This window comes from Ambystoma mexicanum, chromosome 10 (assembly GCF_040938575.1).
Source record: "Ambystoma mexicanum isolate Mex_15411 chromosome 10, UKY_AmexF1_1, whole genome shotgun sequence".
In the NCBI taxonomy this organism is placed as follows: Eukaryota; Metazoa; Chordata; class Amphibia; order Caudata; family Ambystomatidae; genus Ambystoma; species Ambystoma mexicanum.
The window spans coordinates 1,304,771,947-1,304,793,676 of NC_090932.1; the positions used below are offsets into that span (position 1 = coordinate 1,304,771,947).

Genomic DNA, 21,730 nt, shown 5'->3' on the forward strand with positions numbered 1-21,730 from the left:
ACAATGGCCCTTAACTAGCAGTGTCCATTGTTTATTTTTTGTTGACATTTTGGAGATTGTCTGGTTTGGAGATCCAAAAGAACATTGAAGTCTCTTGCGCCTGTTAGGAGTGGGGTAAACTAGTGGTATTTAGCCAAATGGTGTTAATGACCATTCCGTCGTCTGCATTGAATCGATTGCCGTATTTTCATCGCAGGTATTTGAAACGTCGTTTTCATCATGGCTATTTCGGGCACATTTTTGCCATCTAAAGGTGACAAGTCTCGTGAATACGGGATTTACACTTCCATCCCAGTTTCGATGTTAATCTATAAACAAATTCTGTGCTTCAACCTAGCATGGGTGGTTTTTTGCTCCCTCACTGTTTTCCCTTGTTAATGTGCCTTTACCCCGAGTGTTTTTCCCCACTTAGGCTAATCTTTTGCCTTTTCTACTAAAACATTTTATGTCCGTAAGCTTGAGTCTTGCTGGAAACGTAGTACTAAACATAACTCTTCTTAAGAGGCTCAATAAGTATCCCTTCACCTCCGAAATTTGCTGTGCTACTGAGATCTGGCTGTAACCGAAAAGCCATTTGCCATGATATTGGTATTGATTGAAAGGCTAGAGAAAATTTACTTTCTTGTGTTGTGCAGAGAAAATGAGGAAGCTACTTTTTTCTTGGGGCGTCAGGGTATATAGCTCACTGTGTGCACTTGGAAATGTTTGCATAGATCCATGTCCACACAATCTTTAAAGACAGTTGGTTTCAGTAATTTAATCCTTAACATGATTTTGTGGATTTTACAACCTCTGTGTTCTATGGTATTCTGACAAAACTGACATTGCTGCACCCTGATTGATAGTTCTAGATTCCTGATGCATGCTAACCTACACTTTTCAGTATTCTGTAGGTCTTTCAAGGATACTTGGGTTTTCTTTGGATAAGCATTGCTTTTTTTTCATTTACAAGTTCTATTTTGCAGTGCGTACATTACATTTCTTTTTACTGATGCATTCAAGTATCTCGAATGATAATGATGTCTTATTTATATAGCGCCTTAATGCAAAGCGCTTGAATCTTGAATGTAGTATCTTGAATGTCCATCTTTCGCAAGTCCTATTTGTCATATTTACTTCATTATTTGGCTTAGTATATCCTGTCACTCTTCTGTGGTATAATCATTAAACCATCCACTCTCAGGATGCTTGGCTGTTTGCTGTCCCCCCTATTTTGATTATCCAGGTTTGGTGGTCGAGCCTTTTCACTCGCTGCCGCTATATTGTGGAACAATCTGCCACTAGCCCTAAGGGGCAATGAAAATCACTATCCGTTTCGGCGCCAATTTAAAACTGTCCTGTTCTAGCCTTAGATGCTTGCTCCTCACTGCTATCTGTTTCGGTTTTAGAGCCAAGATGCCTTCGGGCGAAACCGTGCTTTATAAGTGCATGTAGAATAACATTAAAAGAACTTGTGACTTTCATCTTCTCCTAGTTTTTACTTGTCTTTTTTCCTTTCTTGATCCGGAACCTATGATTCCCAAAACACATTTCATATGCAACACTGTCTGCTAAAACATTGTGTACCTTCCTTGTTGTTCTAAATTAATTTAGCAGGTGAAAAACGTGTATTCGGGAGAGCAGTGTTCCAAAACATCTTCTTGAGTATATTATGTGCCCTACTATACTGCTATCGGTGTGTATGTGCATACTTTACATAGCAGTAACCATTATACCTGTACATTTGAAAGCTTTGGTTAAATGTCAGTCTGTTTTTGAGGAGCTAGAATGTGGATGCTGTTGGAACAGTTGATGGAATAATCTGTACACTTGAGCGGTGGAAAGGCACAATACCCTACCCTCGACACCATACTGTCAGCAGCATGTATACATTCATAGTTATTGGTAAGTAACTTTTTCTTAATTGGTTGGGAACCCAGGAGGAGCAGGCATATGAAATGGACATCTTTAGCACCATGCTGGTTTTGGAGTGAAAGACCACCCTTGTTTACTTAGCCAGCCTGCTATTTGTAGTGATGCTAATTGTGGGTTTCACGATATTAATCGCTATAGGATGTTTGGGTAGTAGAAGCTCACTTGTTGACATGGAGGAAGGGCACTTGTATATATGACAATCCATACGCTCTCACTCCATGTCCTTATTTCTTCTTTTATCAGGTGCTGCGGAAGGGCTCTGGGACATTGTGTGAAGCACTGCTCATGGTCCAGGCCTATCATGCTAACATAATCTTCCCAAATAAGCAGGAGCAAGTCTTTAATAAGATGACGAGTGATGGCCATGTACTGGACTCTGAGACATACGTAGGTGGTCATGTGGAAGCCCTGGAATCTGGTGTCTTCCGAAGTGATATCCCTTGTCGTTTCAAAATGGTATGTTCTTGCCTTTCAGAAAGCTCTTACTTTAATGCCAAACTCTTCTATCTTTGTAGTGTGTTTCTGGGTTTAGTAAGGACAGCATGGCAGTGCTACTATAAGGTGCCTATTGGTTTTAATAAATATTATTTTCAAATATATATTATATTGTAACCAATTAACATTATGACTTGTTGATACGCCATTACCAGAAAACTCTCCTATCATGTTGTAACCATTTGTTCCATTTTGCTGATTTATCAAGTCATCATGCCAACTGGGTAGATAGTTTACAATTTCCATTATGGTCTGTTAGCGTGTAATGCAGATTTTCAGAGCACCCACTTGGTACATCTTTGCTAGATTCCGTTATATCTGCTTGGCACATCTTGATAGTTTCTGATATGCTGCACGTGATGTCTGCTTTTCATTGTGTTCACGTAACCCTTAATTGGTCAGCATTAACTACCCCCTCTGAGTATGTGCCACTTACGTTGCTGTAAAGAAGTGAGACCAGTGATCTCCCTGGTGGTCGAGCGCTTCTGCAGCACTTAGCCTGCAATCACCATTTGACACAACAGTAATGATCCCTGTCTACTATTGTTTTGTAGGCTGGCAGTGGAGAGCTATCCGAATATGCCCAGCCTGCAAGCAAACTGGTTTAAATGGGGCCACACACTGAACTATAGCACGTGTTACGTGTCCTATCGGGTAGGAAGCATCCGCACTATTACGTTCTGCAAATCTTGATCAAGACAGCACTAAAAAGGACATTTTAGCCTCATTGCTAATTAAACGTTGTTAGGGGAGTTTTCCTAAAGTCATACTGGTAGTAAGACTTTATTAAGCCATTCCAGTGGTTTCTAGATCCCCCAACTCTTCGTATCAGTCTGTTTTAACTCATTACCTTGGTAGTGGCAGAGCAGTAAGGCTTATCTTAAGAGGGAGGTGCTGTATGAAAATACACTGAACCTAGCAAGTAAAACGCATCAAAGAAATACTTCAACATAAATGTATATTAAAATATATATTTATTATATTTACACAAGAGCCAGTGTTAAATACTTAGCACAATAAACCCTCACACGTAGATATACTTTTCAATACTTTCAAATAGCCACTTCTTAGTTGGTAGTTGCTGAACACCTACAACTGTTACAGAAGTTTGACAGTTCTACTGGTAATACCGCACACCCACAAAATGATACAGTAATTGTATTGTCTGCATACACATATATGATAGTGATTTCTGGGGAGGAAAATGGTGGGTTAATGTTATCCTAGTAGAGTTTCAAGTTCTAGAGGTGGTTTCGCAGGACAGCCAGTCCTTTACAGTCAAAAATGCAACCCTAGCTAAAAGGCAGTTTGTATCAGGTTTAAAGTTGTACAAAGCAGAAGAAATCAAAGGTTCATGTGGATACTTTCTAGTCCCAAATGAAGAAGATACCAGAAGGCTTAACCAATGTTGGAGACCCTGAGAAAGGACTCTCTAAAGGGAAACAGGCAGTGACTTTAGTGTGAGTTAAGAGGAGGTTGCCCTGGACACCTCTACGTGCACTCCAACACTCTGGAGCGACTTTCTGGAATCTGGTAAGCAACCCATTTTTCCCCACAGTACCTTTATGTTAAAAGAAAATGCTCATGTTGGATGATCCGCGATGTTGCAGCTCTTGTCCTGACCTCTGGATTCCTTGGTCTGATGACAGAAGGTAGGACACTGGACGGGATCTCTCAGCAGCAGTCTCGAGGGAGGACCCTGGGGCACGATGTACAACATCATCTTGGTTCACTCTGGTTTTGGTGCCTTTTCTGGCACACCAACAAAGGACACGGATCGCCCGATCATTCTTTTTCGCTTCCTACAGTCCCACACTCTGATGAGGGTGTCTGGGTGAGTTAGATCGGATCTCTGGAGTGTCCTTGAGGGTTCAACAAAAATGTGGACGGATACGGCCTTTCCGTGACGATGCACTCGAAACTGGCAGCATGTCTCCTGGTATTGGGGTTTTGCAGCTCTGGAAACTCCTAGGACCTCGGGAGATGGCTCAATTCCAAATTCGTCCTGGGATTGGTTGTTCCCACCGGCCAAAGGGAAGGAGTCGTCCTCGTCAGAGTTCCTCTGTCGCACAAAACAGTGTCAGGACAGCAGTGGTCACTTCACGGTGTTGCAAAGGGTCTGCAGGCATCTCTGTACGTTGTCTTTTTTAGTTACTTTAACTTCCAGTGGTCGACTTGCTATTCACTCCAGAAGCCTCCCGTTTTTATACAGTTCCAACACATATTCCTCTGCCATCTCTCTCAGCATTTTACAGAAAGGGGCGTTTGGCTGTACAATCAGGACACCCAGACCCCCTGTGGGAGCTGGTCCTATTCAGGCACTCTAGCAGACAAAGTACAGGCGGGTGGTAAACTCCTCCCCACTTCTTGCCTTCCCAGACACATTGGAGCCTAGGCAAGACACCGAAGGGTTCCAGCCAAAGGCAAAACACACACACAGACCTCCCCCTCCCAGAATGGTAGAAGAAGGGCTAACAAAGTACAAACATTCGAGTAACGGGAAAAAATGAAGAGGGGCCCTAAGTTGGTTGTTGGGTGTGCCTGTTGTGCACTACCGAGGCTGTGGACATAGCCTTTGGTATGATAATTGCTATAATAAATGTACAATAGTTGGTAGAACCCGTCCACTGCCAGCAGCTATAACTAGGATATTGTCTACGGGACAGAGAGAAGGGGGAAACTAGCCATCACTTTGGCACTCCACATAAGGTGGTGTACGCCAATCTCTCAGGCTATACAGTTTAAGGAGAGATACAAAGTATCTCTCTATCCTTTAGAACTGTAGTTTACTTAAGGATAAGAAAAGGAATCTTAAAGGATTCCCAAAGGGTCCCCAGAAACACAACCCGTAAGGAGATGCTTGCTGCAACAATAACATACAGATGCCTTTTAAGAGCAGAGACTCCATAGTACAGGTAGAATACAAAGAATAGAGTTCTGAAAGACAGAGCCCACAAGAATGAATGAGTGGAAAAAGGCTCCACTCATTCAGGATTTAAAGAAAAAGGCCCAGAAAGCCAGCAAAAAGTGCTGGGGGCTTCACTAGGAGAGGGGATGAAGCCTAAAAATGATAAATCTTCTTAACAAAGATCCAGCACACACACCAAAATATAATTGATCTGCACTCTGGTGCAATGACATTTGAACTAGTGTTGGTACTGGAACCTCAAATCCTGGAACCTCAAATCATTGCCCAACCCTTACTTAATGCGTACATTCTTTCATTGCACCAGTGTGAAAGCCATCGTAAATCTCATTGCTGACTCTACAATCTGACATAAGTAACCCCAGCACACACTTGTGACTATGGTGTTACTCCCAGTTTGAAAATGACAATGTTTTGTATATCATGTCACATGCCATGATACAGTGCCTGGTTTATGTCCTGCCCTTCAAATAGACTGTGCCAGCAGGACTCAGATCATATTCTTCAATTTATACTTGAGACAACAAACTTCTCTCCAGCCATACTCATCCAAGGTGCAAATGTTGTCAACATTCCACTAATACTGTTTCACAAATATAACTAAAAATATGAAAATATTTTTTCCGATTTTTCTTTTTTTGTTTGCTCATTTTGTTTCTATTTTGCTATGCGGGAGAACATAGTATCATACCAGTGAAAACTTAGTCATTTCAAAATACAAAAAAATAAAAAAAACAGCAAATGTGGATTCACAACCACTAATAGAAAACTGCCCCATTAACTTCCCCCACTTTTGCCCCGGCCCTACCAGCCCTCTTCCCCCTTGGTAATGTAAGCATATTCTTAGTCAAGTTTGCAGGCCCATGGTCGATGCACAACCTACCTCCCGGCACTCTTAGCCCTCCTTGCTCTCTTAGCCCTTAACCTCCCTTTGATGGAGTTGGAGCCTCTCTAGACCTCTACTACTTTCGGCCCGTAAACCCCTGCCATTCCCGATCGTTTCCAACCACTCACATCACCCTGTCTGCGTGTCCGCCATCAAATACCTAGCAGTGAAGGGATACCACTCCATTTCCGTCTGCCCTGGTTTTCCATGGAGCCCTGCCGTGAATCTTTCCATCAAGTAAATGTTCTTGGCTACATTGATCCATTCTCTTACTATGTGCATGTTCATCCTTCCACTTGGTAGCTATACAGGCTCTGGCTGCAAGGAATAGGGCTGTTGCCGTTTTAGGGAGCCGGATGTATTCCCTCTCGACCTCCTCCATCCCAACAAAACCAGCAGGGGAGTTATATCCCTAGGTATCCCCTCCAGCTCTCTGGCCCAGCGGAGGACCTCATCCCAAAAGACCTGTACTCTATGGCAGGCCCACCACATGTGCCAGTAATCCGCCCTCCCTTCACAGCCCCTCCAACACCTTGGGCTCACATCAGGGAACATCTTGGATAGTCTGACTGGCTCATACTGCCATCTATGGAGGAGCTTGATCGCATGCTATCTGTACTGACATGATATTGATGTCTTATGGGCACCCCTATAGAGCCTGGCCCAGAGGACCCCCATCAATTTCCACCTTATGATCCCTTTCCCATCGCCCTCTCAGGCTTTCTGTGTTCCCGCCTCAATTAAAGCACCATACATGCCGAAATTGGCCCTCGCATCGTCGTGCCCCTGTCCAACAACTTCTCGAAGTGGGTAAGCTGTCTACACGTCTTTTCCCGTGCCCTCGCATCTGTGAGCACCCCTTTTAGTTGTAAGAACAGGAATACCGGGAGTTTGCCTATGCTCTCGGTATCCTCCAAGTCCCCAATCGATATGAATTTGCCCCCTTAAAAAGTTGCCCTATCCTCGCCAAGCCCACTTCGAACCATTCCTGAAACCTTCCTGGGCAGGTTTATCTCTAATGCCAGGTACCCACATGTGACCCAGAGGTGAGGCCCACGTAGTCATCCCCTTCATATCCGCCCTCTGTCTCCAGATCTCCCAAAACGTTCCCAGGATGCGGTGCTCCCGTATCCTCCTTGGCAGTTTGTTCCTGGGTACCCACAACCATTCCCCAACACTGGCTGGGCTCAGAAGGGAGTTATCCATCGCTACCCGTTGATTGTCCGTCTGGGATCACAAGTGGGGCCATCAGGACTCTTTGATATATGATATGGCATTTATAATGCGCCTATATACATGTTTTAAGTTGAGTTGCCTTATAATATAGCCGCATATCTGGGAGGCCCAGCCCTCCCTTTTCTGTTTCTAACACTAAAGTGGTCCTGTGGATTCTAGTCTTCTTCCCCTGCCAGAGGAACTTGTGCATCGCCCCCTGCACCTCCCGAAAGAATCCCTCTGGCATGCGTATCAGTAACATATGGAATAGGTATAACGCCCTCTGGCGAACCACCATTTTTATAGCATTCAGGCAACCCAGCCAAGAAACAGTTAGCTTTTGCCATTTCGTTATGTCCACATGTATTCTCTGTACCAGGGGGGAGAAATTAGCTTCATATAAGCTGTCCAAGTCTCACGTAAAACTGACGCCCAAGTACCGCAACCTAGTCAGATTAACCTTCAACACAAGAGGGGTGAACCTTTCAATGTCTCCATCCCTACCCCTATCCAGGGGAAAGAGCACTGACTTCTCCCTCTTAATTTTCAGCCCAGCCGTCGCACCATAGTGTTCCATCAGCTGGAGAGCCGCTGGAATGGAACTCAGAGGATCGCTCACATGCAGCTGTCATCAGCATACAGGGTCACCTTATATTCTACCCCTCCCATTTTGATGTCACGCACCTCTGGGTCCTCCCTAATCTGCTGGGCAAGTGTTTCTGTTGACGGGCGTACAAAGTTGGGGGAAAGGCAGCACCCCTGTCTGGTACCCCTTCCAAGCGGGAACCACCTTGAGAACTCGCCATCACAGAGGCCCTAGGGTATGCATACACCACAATAATTCCTCGAAACAACCTTTTCTCTACTCCAAATTTGAGCAAGACAGCCCTAAGAAAACCCCATTCCACCTGGTCAAAGGCCTTCTCCGCATCTATTGAAAGAAGTGACGGTTCCTGCCCCTTCCCCATATCCCGAGGTGTGTGCATAAGATGTAGTGTCTTCCTCATCGTGTCCGCTCCCTGTCGCCTCATAATGTTATTTATATAGCGCCTTAATCCAAAGCTATTTACAGAGCACATATTTACATACAATATCACCCAACCGAAATTTATAATCATTGATCGACCTCGGAAGGATGAAAGGCTGAGTTTGCCTTGCCGGGTTCGAACCTGCGACCTGCAGATCATGCTCCGATTGAAGCAGCGAGTGCTGAACCCGCTGAGCTATCTTACCGGCTATTATAATGAACCCCACCTGGTCCGAGTGAATCAAGCTCGGCATATGCCCTTTCATTCTCTTGGCAATAACACTGGTGTATAACTTGGCATCTGTGTTGAGATCGGCCTATATGCACCACAATTCCAGGGTCACTGCCCTACTTAGGAATCACTGTAATCGGAGCGCGGGAGAATGACTCTGGCGCACAGCCCAAGTCGAGTGTATGGTTAAATAGCTTGGTCAGGAAAGGGAGCAGGACGGGGAGAAACGCTTTATAGAACCCAGAGGTGAAGCCATCCTCCCCTGGCGCCTTCCCCATTGGTAACCGCGCTGTCGCCTTTTTTGATCTCCTCCTCCGTTATGGGGGCGTCCAATGCTGAGGATTCCCCCTTGGAGAGTGTTGGCAGATTAATGGTCTCCAGGTAGGCATCCACCTCCTGTGCCTCGGGGTTCCCCTCAGATGCATAAGTCTCATAGAATTTTGAGAAATCCTCTGGGATATCCTCCTCCACCAACCACGCTACCCTAGCCTGTCTTCCGATTTCCGTGAACCACCTTTCTGCACGTTGACCCCTCAGCCGCGCGGCCAATAGGAAGTCTGCTTTATCCCCTTTTCCATAAAATGTTGGTTTCAGGAAGAGCAGGCTGTGGATGACTTTCCCTTCTTCCAAGAGTCTCAGTTCCTCCCTCTTACCCTTTGCCTCATGTATACGCAGCGCCCGGTTCTCCGAGCGGTCGTGGTCCCGTGATTTCAAGTGTCTAATCTCCTCCCGCAGTCTCCTCTCGACTATTGCACTTTTCCTCATTTTTACGGGCCCCTTCCCGAAATAGGATCCCTCTCCACGTAGCCTTTGCTGCCTCCCCGATCGTCTGCACGTCCCCCTCCCCGTCATCATTAACCTTAAACTATTCCTCTATTTCCTTCTGCATCTCTTCGAGGAACAACGGGTCCTTCCACAACGATTAATTACACCTCCATTTCCAGCCCCTTGGGGAGATGCCTGCCCACTGTATATCCACCGTCACCATGTCATGGTCGGACCATGAGGTTGGTACGATCTCCGAGCCCCGCGTCTCCTCCCATAAATGTCGCAATATGTACAAATAATCAATCAGCGTATATGTTCCATGGGGAGGGGAGTAAAATGTGTACCCCCTTATCCCCAGGTGGAAATGACACCATACATCCCTCAGACCGCACTCCCCCATTGAGTCATGAAACTGTGATGACCAGGGCCCAGTGTTTCCCGTGACCTTTCTCCCTGTTGATAACTGGATCTGGCCATGTATTGAGACCACCCCTGTGATCAGATGCCCCAAACTCTCTACAAGGATTTTAGCAATCGTATCCTTTAGGAATTGGAACTGTCCCTGGTTGGGCGCATATATAGTGGCGAACGTATACTTGGTCCTCCTAATCTCCACTGAAACCAATAAGGCTCTCCCGTTCACGTCAGACCAAACCCTGGTAACCTCAATCCTCAGACCCTTTTGTACCAGAATATCCACCCCTGCCTCTTGCAGAGGGCTGGATCCCCAGAATTCTCGACCTACACGCCCACAAGGGATTCATCGTTCCTCCCCCTTAGCGTACTTGGTTTCCTGGATGAACATAACATCCAGCTCGGACCTCCGGAATTCATTTGCCAACAGTGATCTTTTGGTGGTTGAGTTTACACCCTTCATGTTCAGAGTGCCAACCCGTAGGCAACCACCCCCCCGGTCCATAACCCCCTGACCTACTCATGTAATCCATGTCATGGGATGGCCTGCCCACCACTGTTCAGACTGCTTTACCTCGGCATGAACCTTGTGCAAACCTAACTCTGTTACTGTGTCCCCCAGTACCAATTGGTTTCCTCCCACTGCACTCCCCTCTCCGTCCCTGCGCTGACCCTCATGCTTCTCGCCCTCTAGGGCTTGGCCCCCCCCCCTGCTAGTATCACCAGGCGAAGACCGAACCACCTGCAGGATCCGCCCCTGCTTTTCTCATCACCTGCTATTGAGCCCCCCTTTTGTCACCAATATCACCTCTTCCTCCCCTCTTAAATCCCCTTTTTAACCCAGCTATGTCCAACCGATCCAGAGTGTATTCCCCACCCAAAAAAAATCCCCACAGCACACAGTGCACCCAACCGCAGGCGGGGTCAAGGAGCAATTAACCTGGGCCCCTGGGTCGGGCCTCTGGGGGCCTTCATCCGTGAAGGGTACGTAACCCCTTAAGAGTCTGCCTTCATCCATTGCCTCTGCCCCCCTCCACAGGGTTAGTGTTCAGTTTCCTGATCTTCCGCAAGCCCTTGATTCGCCTCCTCTTTGCTCCTGGTGTTTCCCACCAACCTTCGTCTGGCCTCCTCTCCCTTGAGGTGTGGGGGGGGTCTCCTCCTTTCCCATCAGTTCGCTCATGCCCCTCGTAATCTCCAACTTCAATGTCAGTCTATATTTGCTTCCATCCATGGGAATCCCCACCTGTATCGGAGCCTTCCCTTGATAAGGATAAAGAACGATGGGTCCTGGAAGACTGACATCTACGCTGTGCCATACAATACAGGCCCTTTTTCTGTCCCGTTCTAGGATTCGGAGCCGGTCACTGTAGTTATGGAATCGAACTAGCACTGTATATATTTCTGATTGTTAATCTGCTTAGAATCACATGCTGTGCATAGTCCGACATCCAGTGGTCACTGCGGAGTATTGCATTTTGTTTTTCGTAGTCGAAAAGGGGACGTTGACAAGGCGTGTCTAACACTATTGTTAGGTAGAAACCTAACAAGTGTAGTGTAGTAGTGTTCTCCAAAGAGAGTCTGTAAGGCCAAGTTATCCTTGGAGGACCCCCTTGTCTCTGTGCCTTTGCCGACCACCAATCCAATCGGGGTTCCATTATGAGATTGAAATCCCCTCCCAGTATCATGGCCCCTTCTGCCCATTCATGCATTACCCTAAAGATTTGAGTCAGGAAGCAGATTTGGCCTGAGTTGGGTGCGTATAGCGTGGCTAATGTGATACGCTCGCCCTCGCAGGTGCCCTTGACCCTTAGGAATCGTCGCCCAAAGGCCCGTTTAGTCTCTATTTCAGTGAGGTGGATGGCCTTGCCCAGGAGAATGCCCACTCCCTCTTTTTTTCGTACTTCTATGTGAGGCCCAAAATTTGTGCCCAATGTCCCCACCCCCCCTAATCATTGATTCTTTTCCCTGTTTGTAATGGGTTTCTTGAAGGAAGAGGACCATGCAGAACATGTTGCTAGTGAGTGATCTTTTATTCTGGGAGTTTAGCCCTTTAATATTCACCGTGCCTATTTTCCCCTCAATCATTATCATTTCTCTTCTCGTATTCTCTGAACCCCGTTGTATTATCTGCTAGTAGAACACATTGTGAGGCATAAAAAGAAACCCCACAGCTCGAACGCTCGAACCGTCCCCTTGTCCCCTTGTCCCCAACTGAACCTTTCCACTCATTCCCCCCCCATTTACCCTCCCCCTCCTTTTCCCCAACTTTCCTTACCCATTTTGCGAGGCGTTAGTCTACGTCTCCCAACACTGGTTTAGGTTGGTCAACGAACCACCAGGGATGCTAATCTGGCCCCGGGATGCTTGTTAGTGAGGAATTCCCCTCGTACCGTTTTGCCAACAAAAAAGAAGAATCTGCCTCCAAATTTCTATTGACCTAGGAGTCCCAGTGGGGGCCCCCAGAACCTGTATTCCCATCTGGGTCCACACCATGAAATTTGCCATCCTAATTGTGAGTACCTCAAAGAGTTTGTTTTCAGTGTTGGTCAAGAAAATCCCCGTGGTCGCCCAAACAAAGCATATGGTCCCCACAGCGACCAACCTCACAGGCCTTTGTTCAGGCAAATTCCGTAACTTAGTTTCCTACCCATTAAACAACAAATGGCCAACCGTGGCAACAACTTGGGGCTACACGTGATATTCCTGGACCTCAGGGCCCCTGAGAGACTGTGTGTTGAGTTACAGTGTAGTGATTAATTACATGACCCTGCCATTGCATTCATGGCGGTCCCCCACGAACCGCGGGAGGAATGCCTCTTTTTCTGGAGTTTATGAGTACCTTTCACTTTTAGCTTCCCCTGGGTCGAGGAGCCTGGACCCGGGTCTCCCCCACCACCGTTCCTTTCTCTTGATGTCCCCGGGAGGTCTCCAAGTAGGTCTTCAGCGGTTCTCTGGATGTCTTCCTCTGTTACCAGTTGATACTTCTCACCTTGCCACTCAAATGCCAGGTTGAAAGGGTACCCTCAGCGATATCTGACCCCCTTCTCCTGGAGCTATCTGGTGATGGCCCTGCATTTTTTCCTCATCTGCAGTGTAAGGGCCGAAAGATCTTGGAAGATCGCCACCCTAGAGTTCCCATATTGAATGTCTCATGTTTTTCGCGCTTTCCAGTATCCTGGCCTTGTCTTTATAATAATGGAGGCGCACCAGCACCGATTGTGGACCCTTTCTGCCACCGCCTGCCCGATGGGTCCTGTGAATCAGAACAGTCTCTCCTGAATCGGTTCCGAGGACGATCCTGATGATCTCTTGTACCTTGCCCTCTAGGCCTGTTGAGTCTCCCCCTCCGATTCCACAAGGCCAAAGATCCACAGGTTATTTCTCCTTTCTTGGTTTTCCATATCATCGACCCTGAGGCAGAGTTCCTCTTCGCGGTGTTGCATTTCCTTAAATCTCACCTCCATCTGTGTCTCCAGGAGGTCTGCCGATGCCTGGTTGTTTTCCACCCTCTCCATTCGGTCTTCCAATGTGGAGACCTTGACCGTGAGGTCAGCTATTTTAGCCCCCATGTCTGTTCTCATGCCCCTTATTTCATCGCGGATTGCCTGAATATTGTTCTGCATGGTGTGCATTTCAGGGGCGGAGGGGTGGTGGGTCCCAGGATCCATCTGTGTTTCCTGCTTTGAACTGATATTGCGCCAGGGTCTCCTTCCAACTCATAGGGCGCACCTCTCTGCACATTTCTGTGATTTCTGTAGTTTCCTGGTTTGTCCAGTGGTGTCTTCCCTCAAACTGAGGCTTATTCCCCCACCGCCATTGCCACCACTGCGTCCAGTCTCATGTCGGACAGGTCTTCAGAGTCTATTATCTAGCCCGGGGTGGTGCAACCAGCCTGGTTTCACTTGTTAACCCAGTGTCACGACCCACACTCTGAAGACCCCTTGGCCAACCTATGGGCCAGGGAGAGTCTTGATTCCAGTCCCAACTAAACCCAAGAAATTGCAGCATAGGCCTTCTTGGGGCCAGTCCTGGCACCTTTGACGCCAGGCTCATGTTTGAATATGGACTTGTGCTTGGGAACTACTTTTCTTTAATGCCAGTCGTGTGGCGGCATCCTCATAACCTGGCCCCTTTAAACCAGTCTTGCAGTGTAGTGTTTTTGGGTGTGGTACCATGGGGACTATTTTACCTGGATTTCTTTCTTGAAGCTATTTAAACCACACCCGAATAGACTGACACGCTTCGCCTTAGTTTGCATTACTGCAATGTAACACTCACTGTGTTCAGCTTCAGCCACGAACCTCGTAAGGACAGCACCTGCAAAGGAAAGAAGACATTGTGACAAAAAGGCAGCAGCTTACCTGAACTTCATCGCCAGCGGTCCGCAGCTCTTCCGACCATCATCCTGGAACCAGCGCTCCTCCGGATCGACGGACCTGTAAAAAGAGAAGAAACAAGGCATTAGACATTGTACAATTAACAAACTGTGCCGAAAGGCTTACCTCGCCGGCTGTTCCTCAATCGGCATCACAACGGAAATTCCATACTCTGGCCGAATACCGCGACCTGTGGAGAGGAAAAGATAACAGGTTAGCAAAGGCGAGGCATCTTAAGCGCAGCGCATATCGCCTACTCACTGCATCAAGGCGCTCCAAAAACACCCATACTTACCGGCGAAACTCAGATTCCGCCTTGCCACATATTGGACTTCCGCGTACCTAGAAAGAAAGACATTGTTTAAAAGGCATGCAAGAACAGGAATATTCACAGCAATAAGGCATATCTGAAAGACTCAAGACGGGCTGGCATCAGTGAAGCAACTCGATCGCCATTGCCCACCAAGCTCAGCGCGCCCCTGCCAAGAGAGCAGGACGGAGAACCCACCAACATCTAAAACAAGGTGAGAAGTCCAGAAGGGTCGCAGACCTACAGGGAGGAGGGAGGCTGTTTACCCCGGTTGCCCAGTCCTGAGCATAGCTTACCTGTATTCCAGGCAGAACTCTTCCGCTGGTCGCATCTGGGCATCGCAAGGAGGGACATCTGAACCCCAACTGCTGGGTGACGCCCCCGTGGAACGAGGTTAGTGTTACAACCAGGCTCAGGCCTCAGGTGCGCTCACGCGACGGCCGAGCCGGTGGAGGGACCCCAAGGAAGGGGGGATGTTATCCCCAGCTGGGATGTCGATGTCCAGGCCCCCCCAGCCACTCCCCTGTGTCTTCAATGGCACTCTACGGCTGGGGGCCAAGCGTGGCAGTGAGGCCCAGGTGCGCTCCCGTGATGGCCTGGGCAGAGATGTGGGGGAGAAACCCTGTTGGTGTCTGTGGGTCTCCTGGCCTCGGGCTAGTGAGCGCAAGCAGCTCCACAGCTGTGTCCTCCGCCCCTCACGGTGCCTATGCGGCTCTGCGAACCGCGCCGCGGGCACTGAGCGGCCGGTCGCACTGTGCGGGTTCTCTCCCTGCCGGAGCCTCCAGCGGGGCTCTGCTGCTCCTCTGCGTGTTGTCGGATCCCCAGCCATCCGACAGACGAACCAGCCAAGTCCGAGGCGAGGAACAGGTCAGGCAGCCATCTTGCCTGTGCCCTTTGGTGGCCTCCCACCTTGGTATGTATTTTGAATATTTGAAGAGCATTCACATATTTGTCTCCCAATAGCATTGACTATATACTACCCTGGTGTAAACTTTCAATAAAGTTCTCATTTAAACAATCCATATTCCATTTAAATCGTGTTCTTGAGTTATTGACTTGCTGGATTCCATGGTATCGCTTGCACTTATGTGCATTAATGAATAGTAACAGCAATTGAAATGATAATAAATTATGGTCACTGTTAGTCTGTTTGGATATCTCAAAATTCACAATTTGTATGAAGGTATTTGAGTCAACATAGCAGAAAAATGTAGGGCAAGGTGTACCTTTTTTTTTTTTTTTTTAAGGGGAGGGCTTTGTGTCGGGAAGGTGAGTTACATGTATATAGTAAAGGAGGGACTCAAAAAAGCTACCCCTGTTTACCCTGTTCAACCATGCAATACCTACCTCTATTGCATAGTTGAACAGGGGTAGCTTTTTTGAGTCACTCCTTTACTATATACATTTGAGTCAACATATACATAATCTATGATGGACCTACTTGTACCTGCAGCCGCCCCCTGGAGTTGGGGGACATCACCATTAATGGATCCATTAAGCATATGTAATTGATGGGCTTCCATCAGCAATGTCCACTTGATCAGTGCTGCGCAGCTCTTATTTTTTAGTGTCCTTCAAACATTTTAAATCACTCGCTATGATGAGATTTGAGATATATGGGGATGCATAAACCGTGTTTATTACTTCTTCTAGGTCTCCGAAGAATTTATCATCAACCATGCAATAGGGTTTCTATATATATAAATTGATTAAAGCAATTGCTCCACCAAAACTGATAATCTTTACTAATTTTATATGCCTGTTTGGTGAAGCCCAAGGTTGTAATTCTAACCCTATGCCATTTTTAATAGCTATCATAAGACCTGATGTTGGTCGACCTTTTTCTTTTTTGAGAGCTGGAATTAAATTGATTTTGTGATTATTCCAAACTGGTTGCTCCACTAGCCAGGTTTCTTGGAATATCACTATATCAAATGACTCGATGAATTCAACGCTTTCACTGATCAAATGGCATGCCCTTGTGTATTCCAACATGCAACACTTATCATTTTACTCGTATTATTTTCCAGTAGCTATCAGTTTGGAATTATACTCCATTGATCAATTGGGCCTTTGGATTTGCTTGTGTGATTCATAGTACTAAACCTGGATTCTTTATCAAATCTACTATCTTGTGATTTATCTTTCTCGTTATTCTGGCTTTTGTTATTAACGGCTTGATTAAATGTCATCGGATCTTGTGATATAATGAATCCTAGTTGGAATAGATCAATTTTAGCTAGCCAGATGGTGTTCCTTATCACACCTGAGTGGATCCAGAGCCTCACTATAGATGGGTCCTGATCGTTCAGGACTCCACCTGCTCAATATCAACTGAAGAAATATCTTCAAATTTTTGAACTTCAGTGAAAATGTTTAAAATGCTAGAGCAACATAGGTCGTAAGTGGCAAAAGGGGATGGACAACACTTCATAATTAATCGATAGCATTGATATGTACTGTTCATTTTTGCGGAGTTAGCCATGTATATTTCATTGTCGGCTATATGTCGAGAGACCACATCCTGGCTGTACTGCCCCTCAGGCTTTCAGTTAGTTGAAGAATGATTATTGGCTTGTTGGTAATCGTGTATTGAGTGTCTCATCGCTTGATTCAACTGGTATGTACCTAGAATCTTGCGCTGGTAATACTTGCTGAGTCTTTGCCTGCAAATAGTCTTCAATTGACTTGTAAATCTCTGCTTTCAATTGGGTTAACCATGTCTTTCACTATAGAATTCAAATTTTGCCTATTCTGAACCTCTTGAATTGAGCTAGAAACTTGCATAGAGTTCTCTTGGACCCGAAGCATAAGCTAATTTTGGGACTGATCAACTTCAATCAAGTTAATTAAATCATCTAACGGATGGTGAGGTACTGGGGGTTTTGATTTAGAGCAAGTTTTTTTCCTTGCTGGTACTGATCATGGTCTTATTTAGCTAAAACTGCCACACTCGCAATCTTATTATGTGTTTTGGGAATCTGTATTTTACAAACAAATTGCTTAACTTGTGATGTTGATATTTTGATAGGTTTCTCGTTTTTCATTTTTTTTCTTCTTTTGCATTAATGCGATCTCGTTTGTCTCCATTTTATTAGTTTTGGTTGGTTTATTAAAAATTGAATCTGGCGTTAAAGCTTGTTTCAAAACATTTTTATCTTTATTCATATGAATCTGACTAGCTAGATGGACTTCATCTGTTACGAACGGTGGATCATCTGCACTCTCTACCTCCTCTGATTATATAATATGAGGAATAGTAGGAAGAACTGGTAGTGTCGCACAATACCGCCACCAAAGGAAGAACAGAAGTTTTCTGTGGAGCTTCAACCATTGCTAGTGCCCTTTCAGTTTTAAACAATGTGGCCTGTTCATTCAAGGCACTCTGTTGCATATTCTCCATCCAGATTGCAATTTGTTCAATTTGATGTGCTTGTTTAGATATTTTACCATCCATACTATCAAATAATTTGAATAACGATTGTGTCGTCGTATGCATTGCCATTAATGTGATCTCAACCAGTGATGGTTGTATTATTATGTCTGTTTTGACTAAGTGCAGGTGTAGTTAATCTATTGACATCTTTACTTCTGCGAGGCGTAGGTTGAATAAAAGATGACACTAAAGAGTCGCATTTGGATGTTTCAAATATATCTGGGGATTGTGAAATTGCAACCAACTTATTAGTATGATTACTGTGACAGGGTGATATAGAATGTGAAGATTTTCTAGTAATATTTATATTATCCTGTGTCAATGACTGGGAACCATCTTTCGTATCTTCACAAGTCGGCAAGTTATCAGGGATATCCATAATGTCTAACTCGTTTGTTAGGAAGCCATCCTGCATGAGAGTTTCAGCAATCGGGACGGTTTCAGAAATGGTTTGGCACTGCGCGGCTGTAGATTCCTCATCGACGTAATAGTGCTATTTGCAACTGCCAAGAGTACTGAGTCGGTGATGGGCTCAAGGTGCGTTACAGGAAGTCGAATCTCATCTGATTGTGTTGAGCAAAATGCAGGTTTTATAAGTCAATAGGAGTGCTGATACAATCAGGTTATGACAAGATTGAATTAATTGCATTTCATATGGTGCAAAATTCACGAATGTCTACATTCGCCAGTTTCAATTTCAACCGTTTTTTTTTTTTCGTGCTTAAAAGGTGGAAGGCGTGATTTTCGGTGAGCCGCCCATCGGGACAGAAGAGGCTCTAGTGACAACCGTGTGTAAAGACATGTTCACTTACTCAAAATACTCAAAAACGGTTGTGCTCCGCCAACCAGCTTAAAGGGAACACGTCAATGCAAACTTTCACATGCAGTCAATTAAATGGAATAGGGTAGGGAAATCAAATTGCTTGCGTCGCAGCAAAGCCGCGTACCTCAAACTTCCTCCTGACTTCCTGAATGCGCACGCGCAATGCCTGTGTCCTTGGAAGTTATAGGGAGTGAGATAGGCAAGGAGGAGCACACGGGGGCGGGATTGCCACATGCAAAACATCCAATTTGTCTGAGATATGTTCTGTAAGCACGTCAGTAGTCCCTTTCACTGTAACAGACGGAAGGAAAGAGATATCCGCTCTTGTCATAACATTGTCTTAGTCCATGGACATATCATCACGACCAGTGACGGCGAAACCACAATCCATCAGCATAAAGTCAAACGGGGATCCTAGCAAAGTTAGGCTACCTCAGACTTCCTCCTGACTTCCTGAAAACGCGCGCGCAAAAGTTCTAGGAAGTGAGGTAGGCAAGGAGGAGCACATAGGGGTGGGGTTGCCACAGGATAAACACCCAATTCGCCTGAGAAATGTTCTGTAAGCATGCCAGTAGTCACGTTCACTGTTCACTCAGACGTCCTCCTGACTTCCCGATTGCGCCAACACAAGAAGCTGACCATCTGTTCCCACCAAACGTTCCTTCTTCAACCTCCAGGCTGAGAATCAGAACAGGAGCTGTCACCTCACCTGGGGACCCACCGGTGGCAGTCTTTCTTCAAGAAAAGGTACTGTCCCACTCCTAGGTACTCACCTAGGTGCTTGCTGAGTTGAATCAGATCCTCCTGAGCATTCTGAGGCACATTGGGGTGGACAATCCAATTGTTTTCCCAGGCCTAAGGACACTGGCCATATGGACTACAGTCCTTCAGGTGCTCTACCTGACCTCCCTGAACCACCTTTTAACTAAACATTTACCTGCAACACAGAAGAAACCTGCTATTTTGACAACTTTGTTTTGCAGTCCAGGGGTCCTGGTTCCCCAGTGCCTCCTGACTTTGAGACTTATTCCAAGATAGGGTTGAACTTCTTAAAATTTAGGCTGCCTGAAGTATTACCTGTATCTGTGTTGGGTTACTTAATGTTGTTTACAAGAATGTATTTGCTAAACTTGAATGCTACTCTGACTACCTGTAGTCATCTAAAGTCTACCATTGCCTTGAGTAATGCTTAAATGTTTTACTGTATAAATGTGAAAAAGTTTACTTACCTGTGATTCTGATATTGTGTAAGTTGCCTTAATGTTTATAATAACCATATTCTTATAAATCTACTGTGTAGAAGTGTATTCCTAACTATAGGTGTTCCCTGAGGTCTTTGTACCTACCTACAGCCTTTCTTCCTCCTAGACTAACCCTAGTTGCCCGTCCATTGCTAGCAAACCTTTTGGGTAGTTAAGGCCAAAGCTAAGAATTTTAGCCCTGTACACCTAAGAGGGAGTCGTTTCTAGTCCTACCATAGGTGACCTTTAGTAAAACTCCCTAACATGAATACCATGGCATGACTTTTCCAGTAACCTCCTTTGATATTCTCACAAAGCTCCCAGTTTGTCATTCCCGTTTAACCTTCTATTACCATTAAGTTATTAGTTTTATGTTCACAGTAAACTCCCAATTTGACCTTCTTGGTAACTGTCTGACATTCCCAGTATGCTCCAATTTGATATTCTAGTAAGCACAGAGTCAGATACATTCAGCAAGCTGGAAGTTCCCAATAAGCTCTGTTCGGCATTATCAGTAAAATGGATATGGACCTTAAGCTCACACTCTTGACATTCTCTTTAAACTTCCAGTTTAGACAATTCCATTATACATCAATGAAAAGTCCCAAATCTGGGCCCGATATCATGGAGAGCACGTGGTTGTTGGAGAAACACTTTTTGTACAGCTCACATTGAAAATAATGAACATATAGTTTATGCCCCATGTAACATAGTGGTCAGCAGTGAAATGAGACTCCATCCCATTACACTGAGCAAGGCTTTCTAAGTTCCCTGGACAAAATGAGTTTGTAAAATTTAAAAAGATGCAAACAGCTGCACTAGTGCCCCCTTACAAGAAGTGGCATGATTTTAACTGGAACAGTTTGTCTTTTTCTGTGATGTGTAGAAAGAGAGGAGCCACAGGCAGCGCAACACTCAAATCTATAACATCAGTCACATTAAAAGCATGCAAGTGGACCATTAGCCACATAAAATAATGCTAACAAAAGACCATATATTGCTATCATTTAATAAATATAAGTTTGCCACAAAAAAGCATTGACAATAGGATGACAAAAATGTTAGATTGCCCACTTACTTGCTAATGGTGGTCTAGTGACTATATGTTAGTGGCAAATAGTGACCATAGATTTGTTATTTTCTGCCAGTTGGCAGCTGTAGGAATAAATCCTGAAGTTTCATGAATGGTATTTTCATATTTTGTGTAATTTCACGTGGCTGAGGAAACACAACTACTGACCCCATGATACGCCTAAATGGTTTTTATTAAACATATGTAAAACATCAGACAGTTGTATGGAAAATGGTTCAGGACGATAGTGACAAAGGTTCTTGGAGACATAAGCCTTTAACTCAGGATTATAAATCAAGGACCACAAACACAAAGGCATTCAGAAATGTGTAGACCAAAAGGTCTCCTATCTTGGTCACTTTAGCATTTACTCTTCGTCAATTCTACTGGGAGCCACAAGGCCCCTCCTAGGATTGAAAGCTTCCACCCTTTTCCAAGTGTCCAAAGTTTCCTCCCCTTCACTGTGGCTCGTTCGCTGTTACCTATGCCCCTCTTCCTGGTCCAAGGCCCCCCTGCTGGCCCCTTCCCCTCCCTCATCCCACTCCTGTTCTTTTACTCTGGGATATGGTGCTCTCTCCACCCTTCCACACCCAGG

At 45.6% G+C, this 21,730-nt stretch overlaps 1 protein-coding gene across 2 annotated transcripts in view; it reads left to right on the forward strand.

Annotated features, from left to right (window-relative positions):
• The window catches only part of POLE (DNA polymerase epsilon, catalytic subunit), an 867,587-nt gene that overhangs the window by 246,640 nt on the left and 599,217 nt on the right, over positions 1–21,730 (forward strand). For both annotated transcript variants that reach the window (XM_069619327.1, XM_069619326.1), the window contains exon 15: positions 2,158–2,370. In XM_069619327.1, coding sequence (XP_069475428.1) covers positions 2,158–2,370 — 213 coding nt within the window. The remainder of the gene's footprint in view (positions 1–2,157; positions 2,371–21,730) is intronic.